The sequence below is a fragment of the Pseudomicrostroma glucosiphilum genome, assembly GCF_003144135.1.
Source record: "Pseudomicrostroma glucosiphilum strain MCA 4718 unplaced genomic scaffold BCV69scaffold_18, whole genome shotgun sequence".
Lineage (NCBI taxonomy): Eukaryota > Fungi > Basidiomycota > Exobasidiomycetes > Microstromatales > Microstromataceae > Microstroma > Microstroma glucosiphilum.
The window spans coordinates 51,164-73,008 of NW_020289930.1; the positions used below are offsets into that span (position 1 = coordinate 51,164).

The 21,845-nt window shown below is 57.0% G+C and overlaps 9 protein-coding genes across 9 annotated transcripts; 5 read left to right on the forward strand and 4 right to left on the reverse strand.

Moving 5' to 3' along the window:
- Nucleotides 1-124: 124 nt before the first annotated feature.
- On the forward strand, nucleotides 125-1,784 carry BCV69DRAFT_285341 (hypothetical protein). Its single transcript, XM_025493359.1, has one exon. The coding sequence runs from the start codon at nucleotides 179-181 to the stop codon at nucleotides 1,493-1,495; it is 1,317 nt and encodes a 438-aa protein (XP_025345206.1). The 5' UTR covers nucleotides 125-178; the 3' UTR covers nucleotides 1,496-1,784.
- Nucleotides 1,785-1,875: 91 nt separating this feature from the next.
- On the forward strand, nucleotides 1,876-4,184 carry BCV69DRAFT_285342 (hypothetical protein). The gene is made up of 3 exons (XM_025493360.1): nucleotides 1,876-2,714; nucleotides 2,802-3,343; nucleotides 3,458-4,184. Exons 1-3 carry the CDS (start codon nucleotides 2,058-2,060, stop codon nucleotides 3,771-3,773), a joined length of 1,515 nt encoding a protein of 504 aa, XP_025345207.1. The 5' UTR covers nucleotides 1,876-2,057; the 3' UTR covers nucleotides 3,774-4,184.
- BCV69DRAFT_83550 (hypothetical protein) lies at nucleotides 3,999-8,511 on the reverse strand. The gene is made up of 3 exons (XM_025495570.1): nucleotides 6,513-8,511; nucleotides 6,312-6,435; nucleotides 3,999-6,242 (listed from the first exon to the last, which is right to left on the reverse strand). The coding sequence occupies exons 1-3, from the start codon at nucleotides 8,285-8,287 to the stop codon at nucleotides 4,224-4,226; spliced, it is 3,918 nt and encodes a 1,305-aa protein (XP_025345208.1). The 5' UTR covers nucleotides 8,288-8,511; the 3' UTR covers nucleotides 3,999-4,223.
- A 26-nt stretch (nucleotides 8,512-8,537) lies between these two features.
- On the forward strand, nucleotides 8,538-10,869 carry BCV69DRAFT_295479 (hypothetical protein). Its single transcript, XM_025493910.1, has 2 exons — nucleotides 8,538-10,053; nucleotides 10,145-10,869. Exons 1-2 carry the CDS (start codon nucleotides 8,612-8,614, stop codon nucleotides 10,782-10,784), a joined length of 2,082 nt encoding a protein of 693 aa, XP_025345209.1. The 5' UTR covers nucleotides 8,538-8,611; the 3' UTR covers nucleotides 10,785-10,869.
- A 196-nt stretch (nucleotides 10,870-11,065) lies between these two features.
- Nucleotides 11,066-11,664, reverse strand: BCV69DRAFT_301509 (hypothetical protein; the record flags this gene model as incomplete). Its single annotated transcript, XM_025494571.1, has 2 exons — nucleotides 11,066-11,113; nucleotides 11,203-11,664. 2 exons carry the CDS (start codon nucleotides 11,662-11,664, stop codon nucleotides 11,066-11,068), a joined length of 510 nt encoding a protein of 169 aa, XP_025345210.1.
- A 464-nt stretch (nucleotides 11,665-12,128) lies between these two features.
- On the reverse strand, nucleotides 12,129-13,107 carry BCV69DRAFT_83574 (hypothetical protein). The gene has a single exon (XM_025495571.1). It carries the CDS (start codon nucleotides 12,711-12,713, stop codon nucleotides 12,222-12,224), a length of 492 nt encoding a protein of 163 aa, XP_025345211.1. The 5' UTR covers nucleotides 12,714-13,107; the 3' UTR covers nucleotides 12,129-12,221.
- A 303-nt stretch (nucleotides 13,108-13,410) lies between these two features.
- BCV69DRAFT_291387 (putative potassium channel beta subunit protein) lies at nucleotides 13,411-14,844 on the forward strand. Its single transcript, XM_025493749.1, has 2 exons — nucleotides 13,411-13,979; nucleotides 14,065-14,844. The coding sequence occupies exons 1-2, from the start codon at nucleotides 13,501-13,503 to the stop codon at nucleotides 14,648-14,650; spliced, it is 1,065 nt and encodes a 354-aa protein (XP_025345212.1). The 5' UTR covers nucleotides 13,411-13,500; the 3' UTR covers nucleotides 14,651-14,844.
- Nucleotides 14,845-15,658: 814 nt separating this feature from the next.
- BCV69DRAFT_253270 (Orm1 type endoplasmic reticulum protein) lies at nucleotides 15,659-16,527 on the reverse strand (the record flags this gene model as incomplete). The annotated part of the gene is made up of 3 exons (XM_025490510.1): nucleotides 15,659-16,015; nucleotides 16,110-16,222; nucleotides 16,317-16,527. The coding sequence occupies 3 exons, from the start codon at nucleotides 16,525-16,527 to the stop codon at nucleotides 15,659-15,661; spliced, it is 681 nt and encodes a 226-aa protein (XP_025345213.1).
- A 1,216-nt stretch (nucleotides 16,528-17,743) lies between these two features.
- Nucleotides 17,744-19,872, forward strand: BCV69DRAFT_285347 (putative YHM2-protein of the mitochondrial carrier family). Its single transcript, XM_025493361.1, has 5 exons — nucleotides 17,744-18,170; nucleotides 18,271-18,415; nucleotides 18,539-18,867; nucleotides 18,966-19,268; nucleotides 19,345-19,872. Exons 1-5 carry the CDS (start codon nucleotides 18,106-18,108, stop codon nucleotides 19,406-19,408), a joined length of 906 nt encoding a protein of 301 aa, XP_025345214.1. The 5' UTR covers nucleotides 17,744-18,105; the 3' UTR covers nucleotides 19,409-19,872.
- The last annotated feature ends 1,973 nt before the right edge of the window (nucleotides 19,873-21,845 follow it).

Below are 21,845 nucleotides of genomic sequence, written 5' to 3' on the forward strand. Positions count from 1 at the left end.
TGTGGCCCTGCAAGCAACACTTTGCCTCGTGTGCCTGTTGGCCTGTGCTTCCGCCCCGGACTCCTCGCGCGGCCAAAGAGTCGTACAGAAGCAGCGATGGTCATTCCAGGGACACTTCCGCAACCTCATCCTCTCCCTCTCCCCTCTCCACCCACCATCACCATTATCCATCTCAGCCATGGCCTCATCCTACATTGGCCTGCATGTATCCCTCGCACTCAATGACGCCCCTCAGCCACTCGTGGGCACAATCACACAGATTGACGTAGAACGCAACCTACTCGTACTTACCCGCCAAGGCGGCGGAGAGCCGGTACAGGTGGACAAGGCTCGCATCAGAGGCATCTCCGTCGTTCCTGCTACTGCTGAGTCTCAGTCTACGGCACCTGCACAGACCTCCAGCACCAGCACCGGCGCAAGCAGCAGCAGCAGCAATAGCAACGGAGCAGGCGCAACAGACTTCCGAGCTCCAGAAGCAACCAAGCTGCCCAAGCCCAGTCGGGGTGGTCGCGCCGGTGCTGGACAAAGCAACGAAGCAAATGGCGTGAACGGCAGCAGTAGCGCTTCCTCTCGCCGCAAGAAGAAGGGTGGCAAGAAGGCCGGCAATGGCAGTGGAGGAGCAGCGCAAGGACTTCTTACGAGCGAGGAAGGACGCGAACACGACCACGGCCACACTCGAGCTTCCTCCTCCCTCTCAGAAGACTTTGACTTTGAAGCCTCGGCAAAGTCTTTTGACAAAGCGGCCATTTGGGAGCAGATTCGAGCACAGGATAGGAGTGACCCGGCTGCGCTACTCGTCTCGCACAACAGGAGAGGAGGAGATGCAGCGGCTGGAGCGGGAGGAGAGCTGGGTAGAGGTCGCAGTGGGACGCCAGTAGGGATGGGAGAGGGAGGGAAAATGCGCAAGTTGAGGATAGACGAGAATGTCCTCAGTCCTAGTCCAGATGAGGAGAAGAGCGAAGAGAAGGGCGGACTGGCAGTGGCAGCATCAGCGGCTGAGGCTCCTTCGGTGCAGCAGCCTGTGCCGGCTCTGACCTCTACAACCACAAGACCAGCTACTGGATCGGAAGGGGACAGTGAAGCTCTACAGCGCGAGATTGCCTCGCTGAGACGGAGGCTGTACATTCTCGAGAACCTCTCCGGACTCTCCATTCAAGACCCCAGAGACTCATCCACGTCAACAGGAACAGATCAACAAGTCGAATTCCAAGTCGCCCTCTCCCCTCCTGCACTCCCCGGTACCTCACCCGCTCCAACTCCTGGACCGAAGAGTGAGCCAGTCACCTTCTACCTGCAGACATCGCTGGAGCTTTCAGAGCCCAAATTGCGCTTCAAGCCTAAGCCTACCTCTGCGACCGCTTCTGCTTCGGCTTCTCTGAATGGCTTGAGCAGTGCAAGTGGGAAGTTGCCGGAGAAGTACAATCGGGAAATGGGACTGCGGTTGGATAATGGCAGCGCGAGGGTGTTCATGGAGAGGTTGCGGGGGGCATTGTGAGATCAGACGCCATGAATGAAGCAGCGAGGTTAAGCAAATGTGCCAATACAGGGAGCAGAGGAGGATAGCAGGGAAGCTAACGATGGACAAGGAGACTCTTCAAGGCGACCATTGCCTGCCCCGGTGAACACGTCGATGGACCTTGCCATGGGCCCCTGCTCTTCAGACATCCCGCGCCTCCGATCACAACTTTGTGCCCGAAGCCGTATATCTATCGCAATCTAGCATCCTCCCATCCACCTTTTCATCCATGTAGTATGAGCTGCGTACCAGTTGCCCTCTGTTCCCCATTGTCGCTTTTGCGCGAAAGCGACAGACGAAGTGGAGAAGTGCTGCTTCCGCTTCCGCTCTGTTTCCGGCGCCATGGCAATCGATGCACCAGATGACCTTGTCTTTATTCCTCGTCCTCTGGTCTACACTGCCTCCCCATCTTCTGTTGCGCCGCTTCAAGTCGAGCGTAGATCAAGCTGGTGCTCGTGATTCTCAGACCCCTGCGAGAGGACTTGACGTGGGCAGGCCTCGCCCTATCGCCGCCTGAGGCTCAGCGTCTTGGCGGCTCAAGATGGACTCGTACCTATCGCACGCCCACAACCTCCTCTCCTCACCCGACTCAGTCCACTCCTCCTCTCGCAGCTTCTCAGAGCTCCTCGTACTGAGCGAGAATACTCATACCACGCTGCAGAATGATCTCAAGCGTCGACGGGAATCGGACTGGGTCAGCGAGACGATCGTCAAGAGACTGAGGAGCTCCACGGGCGTACTGAGTGATGAGACCCTGCGGAACCGGATCGCCCAAGTCATCGAGGCCTTCTTCAGCTATGTATCTCGACATCCCCCGATACAAGTCTTCGCTACACCTCGCAATACACGTGGGAGCCTTCCGCTGCAGACGTGGATCTCAGCGTACACCTCCTATGCGCACCTCTTCTCTCGCTGCTCAACGCTCTTCGTCCACCCCTCCTCACCCGCCTCCTTCCAATCAGCTTTCCGCTGCATCTCCTCCTCCTTCCTCACCCTCTCCATCCGAACAGACCTGCTCAGCCACTCTGGTCCCGGAGGTGGGAAGTGGGAGAGATTGACAGACTGTACGAGCAGACTTGCAGGACCTGTTCGGGCGGCGGGGATGGATCGCAGTGGGAGTGTGGGGTCTGAGGGGAGGGAGACGAAGAGGGCCGCGGTGATGTGGTTGGGGAACGACTGTCTGAGGGGGTACTTCAAGGTGAGAGGCTGCTCAAAGGGAAGGGCACTCGTCTTGCCGATGCGTTCATTCTGACCCATATCTCTCCTCCCCCCACCTTTCGCTCAGCTCAACAACCTCAAGCTCTGCGAAACGGTCATCAAGTCGATCCAAGAAGCACTCTCACGCAACTCCCAGGAAGGCGCCGGCGAGTCCATCTACCCGAGATCAGACCGAGTCCGGTATCGGTACTATCTCGGCCGTGTGCGACTATCCCAAGGACGGGTACGAGTTGCATACGAGCACCTCTCATGGGCACTGGAGAATTGCTACTGCCCCTCTTCCTCCTTTACAGGAGCAGTGGACTCTACTCACCCTTCTGCATCACCTCCACCGCAAGTTCGGCGAATTCTCCTGCATCTCCTGCCTACGGTCCTCTGCCTTGGGCTGCGCCCCTCCCCCGCCCTCTCACAGCTGCTAGCAGCTCACTATCCTGACCTACTAAATCTGTACGGCCCTCTGTTCGAGGCCGTTGCCAGGCCTTCTTTGGGTGATTTTGACATGCTGTTGATGCAGAGGGAGAGGAAGGAGCATCTGCGCAGGCTAGGCGTGTGGCTGCTTGTGAGGGAGAAGGCGACGATTGGAATCTGGAGGGGGATTGTTCGGAGATGGTGAGTCGACGTTTTCAAAGGAAAGCACAAGCGATGAGGTCCAGGTGGACTTCTCATGCTGACTCTTGCCTATCCTGAATCTCCTCCTCATCGACGACGACAATCTTTGTTTAGCTTGCTTCTCTCCCTCCCCCCGACCTTTGCATCCTCCAATGCCCCTCCCACCCTCTCCATATCGCAAATCCAACGCGCACTCCCCTTCTTCCTCTCTCCCTCCTCCTCCTCCTCCTCTCTCAGCAAAGTGACGAATACACCAGCAGCCATGGCCACGACCGCGCCTCTAGCCTACTCGGAATTGGACGTAGAGTGCATCCTTGCCTCGCTCGTAGACCAGGGGTACATCAAGGGATACACGTTTCACTCAAAGGGACTCGTCGTCTTCCAAAAGGGGGACAGGATGGGATTTGCACCTGTGAGCGCAGTCTATTGAGACTGAGCGTCTAGCGCCTGAGCACTCCTGCGCATCAGTTGGTGAGGTGCGGACATTGTATGAAATTGGCAGGCGAAAGGGGGGAAGCATCTAAATAGGTCAGTTGGGATATGTGGCATCCATGTTGTATATCGAGCAAGGAAGCTGTAGTAAAGAAGGGATCGATCAGAGAATAAAGCGAAAATAGACGGGCAGAGGAAAGCAAAGGGGAAATAGCGAAAGAAAGAAATGGGAAGAGGTGAGGAGAGAAGAAAGAGAAGAGGAAGGTAAAAAGGGGGGAGAGACAGACGGCGAGCTGGAGCTCTGCCCTGTCCTCTCCTCTCCTCTCCTCTTCTGACCTACGCAGCCCCAAAATTTGTACAAGAGTCCGCACACGAATCACGATTTTATCTGCCGTCACTAGCAGCATCTGTCTCATCCTCGGCAGGCTGCACCCGCCCTCAGGTACTCTCACATACGGTTTGCACTGACCTCAAAGAAGGCCACGCGCTCCTTTAGGCTCATTCCCCTGCCTGGTTGCCTTGCACTTGTGTTCACACCTGCATTCGATCCAGTTCCAGGTCCAGGTAGAATGGAAGTGGTGAATGTCGACTTGTGGCCTACACCGCCAAAGTTGAGCGGAGCAGTCGATGGCATGCCCATGTTCTCCCTTCCTCCTGCCGGGGCTGCAGGCCTCGTGTAGAAGTTCGACGCATTGTCTCCTCCCTTGCGGGGCGATTGCAAAGTGGATTGCTGCACGAGGGGAGGACTCTCCCCGCCCGAGGCAGAAAGGAGGTACGACTGAGCGCGGGCCTGAAGTCCTCCTCGGAAAGGACCGGCAGTGCCAGAGGTGGCGCTGCTGGGAGCGGGGCCGGAGCGGATACGGATATCCTCACCTCTCACGTCTGGGATTAGGCGCGGGCTGGTATTGGGGGACCAAGTGGCGTGCTGCGAGGAAGTGGAGTGAGAGGAGCCTCCCGCTGTGGACATGGGGAAGGAAGCGGGCGAGGTGCCTGCCGGGGATGTCCTCTGCCTGCCGCCGTCGAGGTTGCGGGTGCTGACCAGACCTCCTGGCGAAGGTGAGGTGCGTGCGCCGAGCAGACCTCCACCCACAATGGGCTGGTGTTGGTAGCTACTGCTAGGAGGGGCTAGAGAGGTCGCCGGTGGAGAAGAGACAGCCGTCGCAGCGGGAACGGGACGACTGGCGCGGTACGTCGTGGCGGTGTGGGTGCTCGAGACCGAAGGGGCTTTGGAGCGGAGAGATTGAGAGTCTGCGTAGTAGTTGTTCTGAACTGGTGAGGGTGCTTCGGCCTGGGTCTGAGGAGAGGGCGCAGGTCGGCTGCTCTGCATCAGGCCTTTGAGCCGATCGTTGACGCTTACGTCCCTTTTATTGGGGCTGAGCGAGGCGGGAGTGTTGCCTTGCGGTCGGAACATGCCTTCCGAAGGGGTCTGGAGCTGACTAGTCGGTAGCTCCTCCTCTTCTTCCTCGTCTTCCTCCTCCTCAGCAGCTTCAATTGAGAAGCTTGCGTCATGTGCACTTGATTCCTGAGTCTCTGAGTCTGCCTCAGTTTCATCTCCCTCTGCCGCATCAATCGAGAAGCTAGCATCGCCTGGAGGAGGGACAAAGTCCTGTCTGCTCACAGGTCTGCCATCTTGAGTCTCAACACCGACAGTAGCAGCTGTGCTCTTGGCCCGTTGCAGAGCAATGAGGTGTTGTGTAGACGTCGCAGGCGTAATGGATGATGGGCGTGGTCTTTCGGGAGAGGCAGACGCTGAAACACGTCCGTCGACCATTGGTCTGCCTAGAGCTGACGTGTATTTCGGTCTTCCACCTGAAGGGCTCGTAGATCTGGCCCTCTCTTGAGCCAGGCCTTGCGCCTCCTGTTTGGGTGGACTGAGATTACCCATGCCGCCTGTGACCTCATGAGCATCCCTCTTCGTAGGAGAGGTAGCCCTGCTGCCTGCCGTGGGAGCCTGCTCGATAGCATTCGCAGCACCAGGCTGGACCTTGTCCTTCTCGATCGCTAGAAGCGATCCCAGCACTTGTCTCGCCTCTTTTAACTCTTTCCCAGCCGCCTTGAGCTGACCAATCTCATGCTTCATCAGACGGGTCATTTCGCCCACCCAGCGATCCATCTCTGCCTCTCCAGGTCGAGCGACAGAGGTAGTAGCATTGGAAGACATCATGGCGTCTTTCTCGATGTCGCCTACTCGACCCTCGAGAGAGCGAAGTAGCGGTACAGCGTATCTCTCGAAGCGGTAGAAGCGTACTGCCATCTCTTCGAGACCTTCCATTAGGCCGAGTTGTGAGGGGAGAGGTCCGTTACCGGGGCTGATGCCGATCTTGCTTGAGGTGACAGTGGCACTGGTGAGCTGGGTGTTCAGCCTCGGAGCCTCAGGTCGCGATTCCCTTTTAGACGGGCTTGTGACGGCAGTGGGAACTGAATGCATGGGAGCGACGGTCCCTGCAATGGAGCTCTGATCATGACGCTCGACCTCTTCCGTCTGAACAACTTTCTTGCGAGGAGAACGACTCCTCGTCGACCTCCTGACAGGGACCTCGAAGGGCTCTTCGCTGACTGCACGAGGGTCTCTTGATCGCTCTAGCTCAGCGTTGTGGTCATCTGCTTGTGGAACGGTGGATCTCATTTCCAGAGTGCCAGCTCGGGTTTCGGCAATGATCCTTGAAAGGAATTAGGAGCAGGTGTCAGGATATGATGATCTTTCGGAGCCAGCTGTCGCCCGTCCTCTATTACTCACCTCTGCGCAGGTGTGAGTCTGTCCCACTCAATCTCGACTTCGCTCTCATCAGCCTCGCGAGCTACCTCTTCAGACTCCCACTCATTCTGGTGCTCTACCACCGTCTGATTCGACCGCACGCTACGAGCTTTGCCCTTTGCAGTCAATCGTCGGACCAGGTCTCTCCGTCCACTTTCCGACATCTGCGATAGAGCATCGCTCGTCCAGCCCTCGTCTGCCACTTCTCTCGCGATGGAGCTAGGCAAGCTCGGGACATCATCATTGCGAGACATGGCAGGGACTGCCTTCCTTGGGCCGCTAGCTTGGGAGGAGCGAACAGGTGAAGAAGCAGAATCCTCCATGGCCCGTCGACGTTCTTCGTCGATCAATCTGACAGCCTCCATCTGGGTCTGACGACGCAGCTGTTCCGCCTCCCAATCCGCTGCGTCCATCTTCCGCTGGGTGTGCGGTGAGTTGGCGAAGGGGGGTTGCATGCTCCCCCTCCGTGGAGAGCTCAGCACTGAAGAGGAGACTCCATACGGTGTTGCTTCTTGTCGACTTGGCGCCGCACCTTGCTCGTCATCGGATACGGCACCGGTATTGTCTTCGTCGCCTTCGCCATCGAGCAGAGGTCGATTATTGAAGAAGCCTCGCAGCTTAGACGCCAGCCCAGGCCCAGCAGCTGGCGACGTCGCGCTGGCAGAGGAGGCGTTTTGTGCTGTGAACGAATTGAGATTGTTCGTGATCACCCTGAGAGGACTGGCAGACATCGCCGGGCGAGGGTCAGAGAAGTCGCGATGATCGGGCAGGGGGGATGCAGTAAAGCTGATGTGGGCTAATTCTCCCTCAGAGCCTTGTTGGAAAGTCGAGGGGTCAAAGCCAGGTATGTCATGTGCAGAGTTCGACGGATTGAGCGTCGAGTCGTGCAAGTAGGCAACCGGACCGCTATCATTTGCTGCTAGGTCGTTTTGACCGTTATCAACTGATCCATAGCCATTCGCAGTATAGCGTTCGCCTATGGGCGAAGTGGGTCTATCAAGGGCCGCCCTGTCTGGAGATTTGGGGATCGGAGATGGTGCGGGGCTGGCAGACAGCCTACGCGGTTTGCGAAAGACGCCTGCTTTGGCTACGCCGGGACTGGCCGGACGGAGAGGAGGAGCGAAGCCTCCCCCCATACTTGATGCATCGAAGGATCCTCGAGATGGAGAGGATGGGGAAGCCATCGGCATAGGAGGCAGCTCCTTCTGGTAAGATGGCTGCTCTGGTCTACCATCATTTGAACTGTGGGCTGTTCCGTAGCCTGTGCCTCCTCCCGGACCTCCTGGTGGTACACCGAGAGACATGACCATGCCTCCTGTCAGCGGTCGGCTCTTGGAACGCTGATAGCTGCTATCATTGTCTGCAGCTCCCATAGCATCCCATCCGTGAACGTTGGAGCCATTGACGCCCCCTGCCTGCTTCACTACACTGCGTACCACGAAGCCTTCTGTAGGCGTTTTGCTCCTTGAGCGAGACCTACTCCGCTTCTCTCCTGCATCTCCCGGCGAGCCAGATCTGGAACGGAACCAGCTCGTGATGCGACTGGCCCGAGAAGGACTGGACGACGAGGGTGAGGGCTGATCGTATGGCTGTGTAAAGTCCATATTCTTGGGAGGAGATTGGGAGGAGTACGAGTACCCCTGAAGGCCGTTCTGAGGGTAGTCGGAGGAGGTAGGCGGCAGATTGGAGTAGTCGCCAAAGTAGGATGCTGAGGATGCTTGACCGGGCGTGACTCCCCAAGAATTGTACTGCGACATGGTGGGCGATCGAGACTCGCTAGACCAAGTGGTATCCCGGAGTATTCTTGATGACACGATGTTTGACGAGGGGCGACCGAGACGAGGACGAGGACAAAGAGGAGAAGGAGCGAGCGGAAACAGGAGTCGCGCCTCTTTGAAACTCTACGCCCAGAGACCAACACAAACTCCGACACGCCACGCGCCGTGTTGATTCGACTCGGCCATGCAACCAAGACCGAGGCGGGGTTGCTGCTCCACTGCAAGTGTTGGTCTACGTAGGGTACTGCATCCCCTCGATAGCATCACTCTATTGACTGCCGAGAACGCCGTACTATCATAGCAATGCTGGAGAATCGCACTCCCTCTGCGGCAGGGCCACTTCGGTCTCGAGCAACCTCTTCCTCGCGGCAGCCCCTCACCAGCTCCTCGCATCAGGCCAACACTCTCAGCTCGGCAGACCAAACAATCACAAGCAAGATCGCATTCGCTGGAGAAGCAGCGAAGCAGTCTCGCAAGCTAGACGAGAAGCTCACACGGACCCAAGCTCGTCTCGAGGAAGTCGAGGCGGAGAAACACCAGCTCTCACGCAAGAATGAAGATCTGGCCACGGAGCTGAGGCTCGCTGCGCAGAGAGAGGCGAAGCTCAAAGCTGGGCTGGACAAGGAGAAGGCGCGTGGTAGCGTTGGCGGACAGGGTGGGCTGCTTGCCAAGCTGGAAGAGCTACAAAAGATGCACCAGGATAGCAAAGAGAAGTGGAAGAGCTCGATTGCAGAGGTGCGCAAAGAGCTAGAAGAGGAGAAGAAGACCGGTGACAAGGCTCAGAGAAGAGCAGGAGTAGCGCTCGAGGAGGTCAAGGGGCTCAGAGTAGTGGAGAAGGAGCAAGCGCACAAGACAAAGGAGCTCGAGAAGAAGCTCGCCGAGGAGAGGACAAAGGTGGAAGGCATCCAGTTCGCGCTCGCCAAGGCCAAGGACGAGCTGGCTAGCCACCAGGACGATGATGGGCTGGTGGACCAGCTGGAGCAGAACGTTGAGCTCATACTCAAGTCCGCATTACACCTGGCAGACCAAAGGCATCAGGATCGCAGTGCACAACAAGACTTGCGCTGGAGTTCGAGGATGGCTCTCGCCGAAAGGGACATTGCTGTTGACGAGTGCGAGGCCGCTCGAGCAGAAACGGCAAACCTCATGGCCTCGAACGACGAGCTTGCCGAGAAGACAGTCTCGCTTGGAGATCAGCTGAAGGAGGCACAGTCATTTTCTCAGCAGCTGCTTCAGCAACTCGACCTCACTCGCGCTGATGTCTCTGCTCAGGCGCCCTCGGACGAGGCTGCTCCTCCATGCTCTTGCACACTCAAGGACGACAGTGGTGAGAGCGTCCTCTCTTCGGACTTGCTACAACTCACCTTCCTGGAAGAAGACGTGCAGCTTTTGACGGGTCGCTTGTGCCAAACTCAGACCGACTTGGACAGCCTGCACGAGTCTCATCTCGCACTCTTGCGCTCCTCAAAGGAAGACTCGGACGCCGTCTGCCGCCTGCGAGCCCAGCTGGCCTCCTCGCAAACCCAGCTGGAGAAGGTCACAGAGGAGAAGGTGCAGCTTGAAAGCGTGCAGTCTCGCCTTGCGACAGCGCTCGAGGACGAGAAAGTGCGAGGAAACGAGGAGGAGAAGCGACGCAGGACCGTCGAGACAGAGAAGAGGAACATGGAGGAGAATGCGAGGGCGGCTGTCAGAGAGGCGGCGATGATGCGGGAGAAGGTTCGGGGTGAAGAGGAAGAGAAGGCAGAGTGAGTAGCGCTGATACACACTTTGAATGGGTTCCTTGCTGACATTCCTCACTTGATCCTATCGTATGCTCCTCCATGACTCACCGACCAGACTTCTCGAATCTTTGGCCTCAACAGCGCACTACCAACAGATGTACACTACCCTCCTCTCCACCTCCCACACCCTCCTCCACCGTCTCCAAGCCTCAGAAGCCGATCTTCACTCCCTCTCCGAGGAGAACATGCTGTTAGCGTCGCACTCCAACCCAACGCAGAAGATCCTCTATCTAGACGGTCTGCGCCGGCGACTTGCTGAGAGTCGAGACGAGGTGGGTTTCCTGAAGGATGAGGAGGGCAAGCTGAGGGAGAGGGTAAAGACGCTGGAGAGTGAGGTGAGGGTGATGAAGGGACTCGAGGGAGGCAAGGGAGGCAGGGTCAGGAGGATCGTCTCGGCTGGTGTAGGTGGCAAGAAGGAGAGGAGACGCAGCTCTGCTCTGATGCCGGTAGCCTACTCTTCTCACCCTGCTCCGCTCCAAGTGCAGAAGAGCTCGGCAGTCCCGCAGCCGAAGGGTCGAGCACGACCATCGAGGGTTTCTCTGTTGCCATCTGCACCTGCTACCAACAGCTCTGTCGAGGCGCAGGATGACTGGAGTTCAGACGAAGAAGAAAGGGACGACAGCTCAAGCATGAGACGTGGGGACGACGAAGAGTTCACCATGCACGAGTTGACGTACGGATCTCCTCGCAAGTGAGCATGGATGCGCCTTATTGTAGGCCCTCGCTGTGCTGCCTTCTTTCTTTTCACCTGTCGACCACTTAGCTATATGATACCCAGACTTTCAAAATCAGAACACAGAACAGAGTGATTGTTGCAGCGTGAAGTAAAGTGGATGAGAGTATCTGAATACTCGTGGAGCAGCATCAACATCAGAGCTTGACAATGAAATCGGATGTTTGACGAAAGGGTGTAGAGACATCTACTGCAAAGGTGAAGACTCCTTCTGTCTGCCCTTGGACAGCAAGGCCTGCAGATTTACTGTCCATAGCGGGTCTTCAGCTCCGGGTAAAGAGACTTTCGCCACTGATGAGTAGAGATCAAGACATCTCATCAGCTCCCCTGATCTTCCTCTATCACTAATCCACCTCAACCCCTCTACACGACCCTCTCACCTGATCATAAACTTGGCTGCGCGTCTTCCCCATCTCCCTTGCAATCCTATCCCAATCAGGACTAGCACTCTGGATGACCTTGTCTAAGACGGCCCACTTGTCGTTCTGAGACCAGAACATTTTACCACCTCCTCCTCCTCCACTACCACCACTCTTGATGGGACTCTTGGTGGGGCTAGAAGGAGTGCTGCGGGTGCTTTCCTCCTTCTTGACGTGTCTGGTGGCCGCAGTGCTCCTACCAGCAGCTTTGGGCTTTGAAGGGCTCTTGATCGTCTTGACTTTCTTGGGTGACGACTGTATGTTGTTTGACTCCTCTGGAGGATCGGGCACTTCTCTTTCGTTGGCTTCGAGATTCTTTTCAGGTGGAGGAGGAGTACTTGTAGTGATGGACGGCTTCTGCTCTTCTCTTTCCTCCTCACCAGCAGTGTCAACTTCGGAGATGCTGCGCTTCTTTGCTTCCATTGCATGCATTGCCGCGACTGTGCTCGCGCAAGGACACATGGTTATGTGCAGTGCGCTCGAAGGTGATTGGAGAGGTGCGCTGAGAACGATGGTCAAGTGGGAGCGCTGGACCAAGGAGGGGAAGAGGAGGGAGAAGACTGAGACGGGTGCGTTGATACAAGCTGGTATAGAGATCAACGCATCACGAGGGGCACGCAGGTATGACAAAGGCCTGGTCCTCTTCCTCTCCTCTCCTCCCACGCCTCTTTCGGACAGACAAAAGAGGACTGCTTCATCGTCCGCCTGGTTGCTGTTGCCTTTCTACGCACCAGGTACACCACTCATGGAGGCGCTGTTGCTACTGCGCTGAAATCCAGGCACCGTCGGCGCGTGACTCTGGCTTTGCTCTTTGCTCTTTGCTTGCTTCTGATCTGCCCTCGCTGCCGAATCACACTGAGCACTGAGGCCAAAGGAGGGTATTCCCAGCTCGCTGCACAAAAGACTTGGATGACATGGTGAATCTATATTGAATAACGAGGCGGGTGACACTATCGCAAGAAGCTCCAAAGATTCCCCGTTCACAATCCTTTCCCTACTTCATTTTCCCTTCGATCCTGTACCGCCTCTTGCACCCATTCCCCCACCTTATCCATTCCGTCAGCACGCACAAACACCCCAAGCCCTGCCATGATAACTGCCAATACTCCCAGGAGATGAAGCGTGATGCTCCTAGGCGCGACGCCGAATAGGAGTGGCTCAAGCGTAAGGTGGATGGGCGTGAGGGTGGTAGCAGGGCCAACCACAGGATGCTCTTCGCTGACAGAGCCCGCCCGAACGACAGGCGCTGCAGAGAGCGGATCTAGGTACCACGAAGCGAGCGTACTCAGCAGCCGTAGCGCGGGATGTAGCTGTGCTTGCGCTGAATTCTGGAGGGAAGAGGGCGGGATGGACACTCCTTCCACCTCGGTCAGGAGGTAGAGGTAGAGCGACGAGCAGGGCGCAACATCATCTTGAGGCTGTTGAGACTTGCGTGCGCTCAAGTGTGAGCCAGACCTCTTCTGCTGGAGCATCTCTTCTGGCGTGTAGACGTTGAGGCCGAGAGAGACGTGGTGCTGTAAGAGGGAGAAAGCCTTCGGTCAGGGAACTCTAGAATGCCTGTTAGACTTTGAGCTCCTATGTTTCAACCCTCACTCACATTAGCAGGCCAAGACGCTCTGACTGTCCATCCCTTTTCCAGTACTCCTCCTTGCTCCGGCAGCTCAAGACGGAACCAGTGTCCTTCTCCTCCTTCTCGTTGAACAGCGCCCGTCTGAGCTGCACTGTTCGCCTCGATGGCAAAGAAGTTGGGCGTCGCTCCTGGACGCAACACTGGCCAGTCACGCGAGACTGCGAGCGCCTCGCGACTTGCAGTAGAGGGGAGGGTTGAGCAGAGTGGGTGAAAGGCAAGGTTGATGATCTCTGTGTTGCCTAGGACTGGAGCGACGGCCAGGATGGTCATGGCCAGCGAGGTGGTCAAGATGCGCAGTAGCATCATGCTGACGCTTGTTTCCACTGCATGAGTGATGGCTGGTAGCTTACTCCCTCGCCACTGTTCTGCGGCGGTGTGTCCTACGGAGTGATATTGTGAGGCTGCTCCTTGTCTACCGCGCCGGAAAGAAGGAGGTGCAGCGAGGCGTGGTCTGTGTGTCGCTGCTCCTTCTCGCACAGACAAATGATGTGGAGGTCGACTGGTTGCTGCTGCTGCTGAGGTGAGAGTTGCAGCCAAGGGTTCACCCACACTCCTTCCTGCCTTCCATTGTTCGGCAATCTCCCTATTCTTCTTCTTCTTTTTCTCACCCCAACTACAAACAATCCACAATGTCATCCAAAGAGTCTCCAAAGTACGACCGCAAGAACATGCTCTTCCGTCAGCTCGGCCCCTCGGGTCTGCGCGTCTCTCTCCTCTCCCTAGGTGGCTGGCTCACCCTAGGTGGATCCGTCAGCTACGATTTGACCCAGGAGATCATTTCTGCCGCCTACAAAGCTGGCATCAACACTTTCGACACTGCTGAAGTTTACTCCAATGGCGAGTCCGAGCGAGCAATGGGCAAGGCTATTGCGAACCTCAATTTGGAACGCTCCTCGCTGGTGCTCATCACCAAGATCTACTTCGGCTGTGGAGGAACGGATCCTAACGCTACGGGACTAAGTCGAAAGCACGTCATTGAGGCAGCGGACCAGAGCTTGAAGAGGGCCGGAGTGGGCTACTGGGACGTGATTTTGGCGCATCAGCCTGATCCCAATGTGCCCATGGAGGAGGTGGTGAGGGCCTTTAACCGCCTCATCGAGAGTGACCGGTGAGTCGACGAAGGGTACTCACCACAGGACAGCCTTCCTAATACTTCGTGCTGACATCATCCCCACCTCCGTTTTTGTGTCCAGCTGCTACTACTGGGGCACCTCTTCCTGGTCCGCCGAAGCCATCTCCGAAGCAACTCAAATCGCCAACCGCCTAAACCTAATCCCGCCCATTGCCGACCAACCTCAGTACAGCATGTTGCACCGTACCACTCTAGAATCCGGTCTTCTCAGCGTCTTTGAAAAGTTTAATTACGGAACGACGATTTGGAGTCCACTCAACTTTGGAATCCTCACGGGAAAGTACAATGAAGGTGTGCCTGAAGGCTCGCGCTTCGATACCAATAAGAACTTCTTTGGCTCCAAGGCAGAATGGCTGACCAGTGCCGAAGGCAAAGAGACGATTGGCAAAGTTCGCGCTTTGACAAAGGTAGCAGAGGAGAAGCTCAAGTGCAAGATGGCTACGCTGGCCATTGCCTGGACTTTGCTCAACCCGCATCTGAGCACCTGCATTCTGGGTGCGAGCTCGATTGCGCAGCTCGAGGAAAACTTAAAGGCCCTCGAGGTGCTGCCAAAGTTGCAGGAAGACCCAAAGTTGGTGCAGGAGATTGAGGAGATTTTGAAGAATAAGCCAGAGGGGTGGAACAAGGGGAGACCGATCAACCCTTGAGTTGAACTCAGTTGAGTGAGCGGGAGAGGGAGGGGGAGGGAGAAGGAAATGAGCAGTGAGAGACTAGCAAAAGAGAACACAAAGAAAGGAATCGTCTACCCGCCCAATCTGTACGCAATTGATCATAGTAGCGAGTGTGGATGAACAATCAATCAATCAGTACGGTCAATGAAAGCGTCAAGCCCTGAGCCCTCAAAGGAGCCTCAGCTCTTTTCACCATTCTCTCTCTCGCCCTCTCTTGCCCACTGTCTCTCTCTCTTCAAGGTCCAAGGCCTACGGCCCTCGACACAGCTTCACGTCACCTCACATCACATAGCATCGCACAGCATCTGCATCTACATCTGCATCGCATGGGGATGGGAATTTGAACATGGATTCGAAAGAAAGCCTGCACAAGAAGTGAAGATTCAACATGGAGAAAAAACCAAAACCAAAGTTTCCAGAGTCTTGTAGCCAAAGCCAAACAAAGGCGGATCGAGTCGACAGAAAAGGAAAGGTCAGACAGACAGACAGACAACAGAGGCACGTATCATCGGTCGATTCCCACCCTGTCCCATCCTATCCCATCCTATCCCTTCGCTTCCCATCGCATCGCATCGCATCGCGTCGCAAAGACAAGACAAGAGAAGAAGACGATATCCCGCTCGCTGAACGGCCCATCCCTGTGGTTGGTCCACTTGTTGCGCTCTGCCGCGGAGCTGTCGACTTGCGAGAGGTTGAGGTCCCACTCCTGGGGCGCAACCCTCACGAGATTGAGAGAGGGGACGAGGGGGGCCCGGACTTCTTCTATCTCTCTTTGGCAACTCCACTCCCACTGGGAATTGGCAGAGGAGCAGACCGCTCGCGTTCTCGGCTCTTCCTTGCAGGTGTGAGTCTTCGAGGTCACATCATCGCCCTCGCCACTGCACATGATCCGCTCGTGCCAGTCCCTATCTATCGTCCCGCCCATAATCTCCCCCCTCACCCTGACGTCCCTCTTCTTTCTTTCACCTCTTTCCTTTCCTCTTCTTAATACGGCACAGCAGGCGTATTCGGCCTGCTCGGGTACGGTGAATTCGTCCCACTAATCCCGCCAGGAGGTCCACCACTGGAAAAGAGCCTAAATCTCAACCGATGGAGCAAAGGTAGCTTGGGCAGGAGTACAAAGAAGGTCGCACCAAAGTTGAGTGCAAAGAGTCCCAAGTTGTACTTTGTGTAGTGGGTGCTGATCAGAAAGACGCCAATGGGGACCGAGGTGAGCCACTTCTTGGCGGGAGTGTACTGGGCTCCTTCGTCGATTTGCTCCCAGAGGGTGAGCTGGTCGTAGGCGCCTGCATTGGATTCAAAGGGGGTGCCGGTGACGTGGTGGAACATGAGGTAGGAGATCTGGTGACCGGAAAAGACGAGGAGGATGGGTTCGATCAGCTGACGTTCATATTCTGCTCCAATATCCTTGACTCTCCTCCTCCTGTGTACTCACGGCGATGTATCCCAGATTGACAATGGTCCAGCTGGCATCCTGTCTCATGCCCGGCACGACGTCCAGCAGGATCTTGCCGAGGAGTATGAGGACGACGTGAATCACCCATGCACCTAGAGGGGTGAAGCAGGAGGGAAGAGGGGTGAGCGATCATGGTCCGTTGTAAGGAGGACGTCCATCCCGCTATTGCTCTCCGCCACTGCTCACCTTTATGATTGACCCAATCGGCATTGGCATTGAATCCTGCCGCCTGATCCAGCAATTCCTCCTGACTCTGTTCAATCTTCTGTACCACTACGATACTCGAACTCCTCTTTCGGTGTGATTTCGGCCTATCACCTCCACTGCCGCTGCCATTGACCTTTGAGGAGCTGCCGGAGGGATTGCGTGGGGTGAGAGAGGCACCACCGGAGGACATGGCTGCCATGACTGGATTGGTCATGGTGGCCGTAGAAGTGGATGCTGGATTGAGGATGTTGCGATTGGAGGTAGAGGAAGAGGAGGCAGAGGGGGAGCCCAGATCGGTAGAGAATTGAGCCATGCCGGGTGAGGAGTTGCCCTGTTGGTTTTGAGCTCGGAAGCGGATTGAGGAAGGAGGAGGAGAAGAAGAAGAGGAAGGAAAGTTGACTGATTGCTGGTGACTGGAAGGTGCAAAGGACGTTGCCATTCCACCTGCAATCGAGGGAGAAGTGGCGCGCTTGTAGGCGGATCGGGACAGAGGGGGTGCTGGACTGGACCTGGGCGTGAGGGTCTTGTCAGATGCTGAAGAGGAGGCTGGCGAGTTGGACATGTACTGAGGAGGAGGAGGAGGGATGAGATGCGATCCCTCTGTGTCTTGCTCGATGGTAGACAAGGGAGGCAGGGAGTGCGAGGTGTGGAGTGCGAGGCTGAGTGAGGTGTGCCTCCTTGCAGTATGAGGTGTGAATGCTAAGGTGGCTGCGGTGGTGTGTGGCGGTGTGTAGTGGCGTGACTACTGTCTGTGCAGTAGGTGATGGTAGATGGTAGAGATGTAAGTTGTACGGTGAGATGGTACCTTGTGTATTTGCCGCTGTGTGAATGTGTGAGAGTAGGGTGAACAATGATGAAGGGACGACGATGGACCGACGATCAAGGCGCCCCCCCCCGGCTCCAGGCGGTGAAGCGGAGGCAGAAGGGGCGCGGGCGGGCGGGCGGGCGCGGGCAGGCGGCTGAGCCAGAGTGAGTCCAAAACCAACTCAGCGCCACGAGGAAATCTGCTCCCGTCGGCGCGCATGGCAGGCAGTGCACACTGGACTGCTCCACTAAATCAACGCTGACGCAGGGCGAGGGGGGAAAGGGAGATGAAGAGGGCGCCGCTACAGACGATGAAGTCTGATTGATCATTGGCGAGGGACTTGGAAGTGGCAGCAAGTCATTCATTCATTCATTCACTCGTCCACTCTGCTGCGAAACGTGGCGCATGTCGCAAGGAGGATTCGCCGCGTGTCACCGTCATTGGGGTCCTTGTAAGAAGAAGAGACTCGGCGAGCGAGGGCTGAACATTGGAGCCTGTGCCTCTCTCTTTCTTCATGGCGGCGGTGGTATTTGAATTGCAATGAATGAATGCGACGAGGAGTGTTCCTCTCCTTTCTTGGTGTGTCTGTCTGCTCTTCTTCGTTGGGGCGGAAAGAGGCGACGCGAGTGGTAGCCAGGCGCGCCTTGGGAAGCGGAAGCAGGGCTTGGGTCCTCGCCCCTTGGCCCCCAAGGCTGCAGGGCAGAGACAGAGGCAGAGGCATCTCAGCCAAGGCCACCACCACGCACGCACCCACCGCGTCCTTGCTTCTTCCCACTTTCACCCCACAGACGGAGAGACGCACGACTCACTCACTCACTCATCGTCCTCACCACCTCACCTCGCCCGACGACGACGACGACAAGGACAGGACTCACCCGCTCACTCACTCACTCACATACATACCCATCTTATCTTTCATACCCCTCCTCTGTCCTTGCACCACCTCCCCCTCCCACACCAACAATGGCTCCCCCACAAAAAGGAGGCTTCTCCTGGTCCAACATTGCCGTCGGCGCAATCATGAACATGTGAGGCAGGCTCAGAGAGGCAGAGCGAACGCATATATGCCGTCAGACGATCACAAGTAGCTCACACCCTGCTCCCCCACACCCCTTCCGCGGCTCACAGGTTCGAAGTGTCCACTCTAGGTCAGCCCCTCGAAGTCATCAAGACACAAATGGCTTCCAACCGATCACAGACCATGGCACAGGCATTGGCCACAGTATGGTCCCGCGGTGGGGTGTATGGATTCTACCAGGGACTGATCCCATGGGTACGTGGACCAGCCAAAGAGAGACGGAGGGGGGGAGAGAGAGAGGAGTGCAGGCGCAGGCGCAGGCAGGCGGGCAGAACGGACGACAAGGACTGACAATGTTGGATCCACCTCTCCTTGCAGGCCTGGATTGAAGCATCTACAAAGGGAGGTGTGCTCCTCTTTACTGCCGCCGAAATTGACAAGGTCGCAAAGGGAGCTGGCGTGGGTCCAGGAGCTGCCAGTCTCCTTGGTGGTATGGGAGGAGGAATCGCCCAAGCCTACGCTACCATGGGATTCTGCACTGCCATGAAGACCGCTGAGATCACCAGGCACAAGCAGGCAGCCGCTGGAGTCAAGCCGCCCGGAACCTTTACCGTATTCATGGACATTTACAGGAGGGAAGGTATCAAGGGAATCAACAAGGGTGTCAATGCCGTGGCCGTCAGGCAGTGTACCAACTGGGGTAGCCGGTGAGTTGAGAGAGGCAGAGAGCAGGCATGTAGGGCGTACGCTAACAGCTTCCCAATTCCCTGCTGACCCTCGTCCTCTCATTCTTCCTCCCGCTCAGGATGGGTTTCGCTCAATTGGCCGAGACGCCCGTGCGAGCCATGTCGGGCAAAAAGGCTACCGACCCTCTCTCAGCCATGGAGCGTATCCTCTGTTCCTCCATCGGTGGAGCCCTGGGATGCTGGAACCAGCCCATCGAGGTGATCCGTGTGGAGATGCAGTCCCTTGCCAAGGCCGAGCCCGGATCCAACCGACCCGCCAAGCCGACGATTATGAACACGCTGGCTTACATTTACAAGGAGAATGGAGTAAAGGGACTCTACAGGGGTGTGGCACCGAGGATCGCACTGGGAATGTGGCAGACGTGAGTACAGGCGAAAAGTAAAGAAGACGAGGGAGGTGCAGATGCTAATGTTATCCCTTCTCCTTTCTCCTCACAGCGTGTGCATGGTCGCCGGCGCTGGACACGTGAGGGCCATGCTGGAAGCCAGGACCAAGAAGTAGAGAGGCTGCAGTCGTTAGATGGACTCTGGAGCGAGAGCGAGAGCGAGAGCGGGAGAGGGGCCAAAGGAGCAGGAGGTTCGCAGAATAGACTGGAGCTGCGACTGCTTGCTTGCTAGCTTGCTGGCTCTTGCTCGCTCGGTCAGCCAGTCCCCGAGTCGGCTTGCATCTGTACTCTCATCCACTGTGCCGCTGCCGAGCTTCCGGTAGCAGTACCGACGGCGGTTGCGGTAGCGGTAGCGGTAATGTAGACATACATACATACATATACAGCCCCCACATGTATGATATGAGAGATGGAGCTGAGGAGCTGAAGAGGTGGTGAGGTGGTGAGGTGGTGGTGAGCCAGTGTCCTTCCAGGATGTCCTAGCAGTGAGACGCCTGCACCTCGTCCCTTCCTTCCTCTCTTCCTTCCTTCCTTCCTCTCTTCGTCTGTTCGTTGCAATCCACCTCCACCAAGTGATCGGATCAGTCCGATTCACGGATTTCACTTACCCACCGACTCAGCGACTCACCGACTCCCGAAATGTGGGATCGACCGATCGACCAACGCACTCACCAGCTCACCAGCTCACCAGCTCATCGAGAGGTTGCGTTGCGTTGCGTTGCGCCGCGTAGTGATCGAGGGGAGGGGAGGGGAGGGGAGGGAAGAAGGCCGCTATACTAACTCGTCAGTCCGCTCGTGCGCTCATCCGCTCGTCCGCTGACTCCTTGCTCCTTCCTGCAGTCATCTCGTGACATTTGTTACACTGGTAAAGACAGACGTAGCAGTAGCCATAGCGATAGCCATAGCGCCACGATATGACGTGACATGATGCAACATGGAGAGAAGAATGGCTGGATTGGATTGGACTGGATTGGATGAGGGGACACGGTAGCGACATGACACGATAGCACATCGACGGGCGGCACAGCCACAGCCACAGCCACAGCCACGGCCAGCGGCGGCGAGACGGCGAGATGAGGGGAGCCTATACAAGCAAAGCAGAGAGACAGAGAGATGGAGGCACAGAGGGTGTACAGGGCATATGTACCGTGTGAGAGGCAGGAGGAGATGAAGGAGGGAGGGAGGGAGGGAGGGAGGAGAGCGGTTGTATGGACAGGATGGACCGGCCAGAAACTCGTGTCGCGCCTTACTCGCCCCACCTCGTATGTACAGCAAGCCACTATCGTCGAGGGAAAGACCAGCCTCCTCCAAGGGCTCCCTGTCCCTGTCCTGGTGCTTGCCCTGGCCCTTGCCCGGGTCCTGGTCCTGGTCCAGCAGCAGCCCCAGCCCCAGCCCCAGCTCCAGGAGCTGATCCTCCCAGTCCTTGTGCTTGTGCTTGCCCTTGTGCTGCTTGACTCGTTTGACTAAGACCGGGTGCAGAACGTGCTCCCTGCCCGAGTATAGGTGGGTAACTTCCCCCCGCTCCTGCCGCACTTCCCTGAGCACTTGCAGCGCTGAGCGGGACAGGTACTCCCCTTCTCCCCGTTGGGCTCTCCCTCAATGGTGATCCCAAGTGCATCTCCCCTCCTCCTCCCCCCAGCCCAGCACCACCAGAACGAACCATCGCTACCGAGCCTGGTAGGTTCGGATTGCGTGGCGTGTACGAAGGCGTGACTGCTGAGCGCTGCGTACCTGCGCTGGCGCCTGTGTTCGGCTGTGGTGGCCCCGCTGGACCCGCTCCATAGGATGTCCCCGAGGTAGAATAGGCGTTGAAGTGTCTCCTAGCACTGGGCGTGACACTGCCTGGAGCCGGTCTTCCTCCACCCTCCAAGTCTCTCGCATCGCGGGGAGTTCCCGCCCGATCCACAGGGGATGGAATGTCCATCCTGCTCACTTCTGCCAGCTGAGCAATTTCGCTGCGACAGATGTCGATGAGTCTCCTCCTGCTCTCCTCGCTCTCGGCACCCGTGCCAACCGTCTCGGCTAGTGTGGCCAAGCGATGCATTACCCTGAGCGTCCAGCGCTTGCTAGCTCCTTCGCGCTCGTAGGCCTGGAGTAGTTCTTGAGAGAGGGTCCGGACTTGACCTTCGAGGTAGTCCGAGTGACGGATAAGGGAGTCGATGCGATCCGAGAGATCTTCCACCCTTGCGGCGAGATATTCTTGAGCACCTGGAGGCGGAGGTGCTGCTCCGACTGCGACGGGAGGACCAAGACTGGGAGCTCCTTGCATACTGACTGACTTGCGGTGAGGTCCAGGTAGGCCCACGCGGCTCATGCCGGCACTTGAAGATGAGGGACCATGCACCGCTCCTCTTTCCATGGCAACTGCACCTCCTTCTGCTGCCGATCGAGCTAGGGATGCTTCAGTCCTCATGGCCTCTCCTTCTCTCATCACCTGTTCAAGAGCCCGCTCGGCTTGAAGAGCCCTCTTGTCCGCATCGGTCAGACTGCGATATCTAGCCGGGATGGATGTCACTCTCGAGCTCGAAAGCAACGCCTGTGGAGGTGGGTGGT

What these genes read in the sequence shown, in the direction of transcription:
- BCV69DRAFT_285347 (XM_025493361.1), top strand. Translation starts at nt 18,106, where the DNA reads ATGGCTCCCCCACAAAAAGGAGGCTTCTCCTGGTCCAACATTGCCGTC. An exon ending in GTCGGCGCAATCATGAACAT is followed by an intron (nt 18,171 to 18,270) that starts GTGAGGCAGGCT and finishes CGCGGCTCACAG; the next exon opens with GTTCGAAGTGTCCACTCTAG. An exon ending in GCACTGGGAATGTGGCAGAC is followed by an intron (nt 19,269 to 19,344) that starts GTGAGTACAGGC and finishes TTCTCCTCACAG; the next exon opens with CGTGTGCATGGTCGCCGGCG.
- BCV69DRAFT_295479 (XM_025493910.1), top strand. Translation starts at nt 8,612, where the DNA reads ATGCTGGAGAATCGCACTCCCTCTGCGGCAGGGCCACTTCGGTCTCGA. An exon ending in GAAGAGGAAGAGAAGGCAGA is followed by an intron (nt 10,054 to 10,144) that starts GTGAGTAGCGCT and finishes CTCACCGACCAG; the next exon opens with ACTTCTCGAATCTTTGGCCT.
- BCV69DRAFT_285342 (XM_025493360.1), top strand. Translation starts at nt 2,058, where the DNA reads ATGGACTCGTACCTATCGCACGCCCACAACCTCCTCTCCTCACCCGAC. An exon ending in GTCTGAGGGGGTACTTCAAG is followed by an intron (nt 2,715 to 2,801) that starts GTGAGAGGCTGC and finishes CCTTTCGCTCAG; the next exon opens with CTCAACAACCTCAAGCTCTG. An exon ending in AGGGGGATTGTTCGGAGATG is followed by an intron (nt 3,344 to 3,457) that starts GTGAGTCGACGT and finishes ATCTTTGTTTAG; the next exon opens with CTTGCTTCTCTCCCTCCCCC.
- BCV69DRAFT_83574 (XM_025495571.1), bottom strand. Translation starts at nt 12,713, where the DNA reads ATGCTCCAGCAGAAGAGGTCTGGCTCACACTTGAGCGCACGCAAGTCT.
- BCV69DRAFT_83550 (XM_025495570.1), bottom strand. Translation starts at nt 8,287, where the DNA reads ATGTCGCAGTACAATTCTTGGGGAGTCACGCCCGGTCAAGCATCCTCA. An exon ending in AGACTCACACCTGCGCAGAG is followed by an intron (nt 6,436 to 6,512) that starts GTGAGTAATAGA and finishes ATTCCTTTCAAG; the next exon opens with GATCATTGCCGAAACCCGAG. An exon ending in TCAGCGAAGAGCCCTTCGAG is followed by an intron (nt 6,243 to 6,311) that starts GTCCCTGTCAGG and finishes GAAGAGGTCGAG; the next exon opens with CGTCATGATCAGAGCTCCAT.
- BCV69DRAFT_285341 (XM_025493359.1), top strand. Translation starts at nt 179, where the DNA reads ATGGCCTCATCCTACATTGGCCTGCATGTATCCCTCGCACTCAATGAC.
- BCV69DRAFT_291387 (XM_025493749.1), top strand. Translation starts at nt 13,501, where the DNA reads ATGTCATCCAAAGAGTCTCCAAAGTACGACCGCAAGAACATGCTCTTC. An exon ending in CGCCTCATCGAGAGTGACCG is followed by an intron (nt 13,980 to 14,064) that starts GTGAGTCGACGA and finishes TTTTGTGTCCAG; the next exon opens with CTGCTACTACTGGGGCACCT.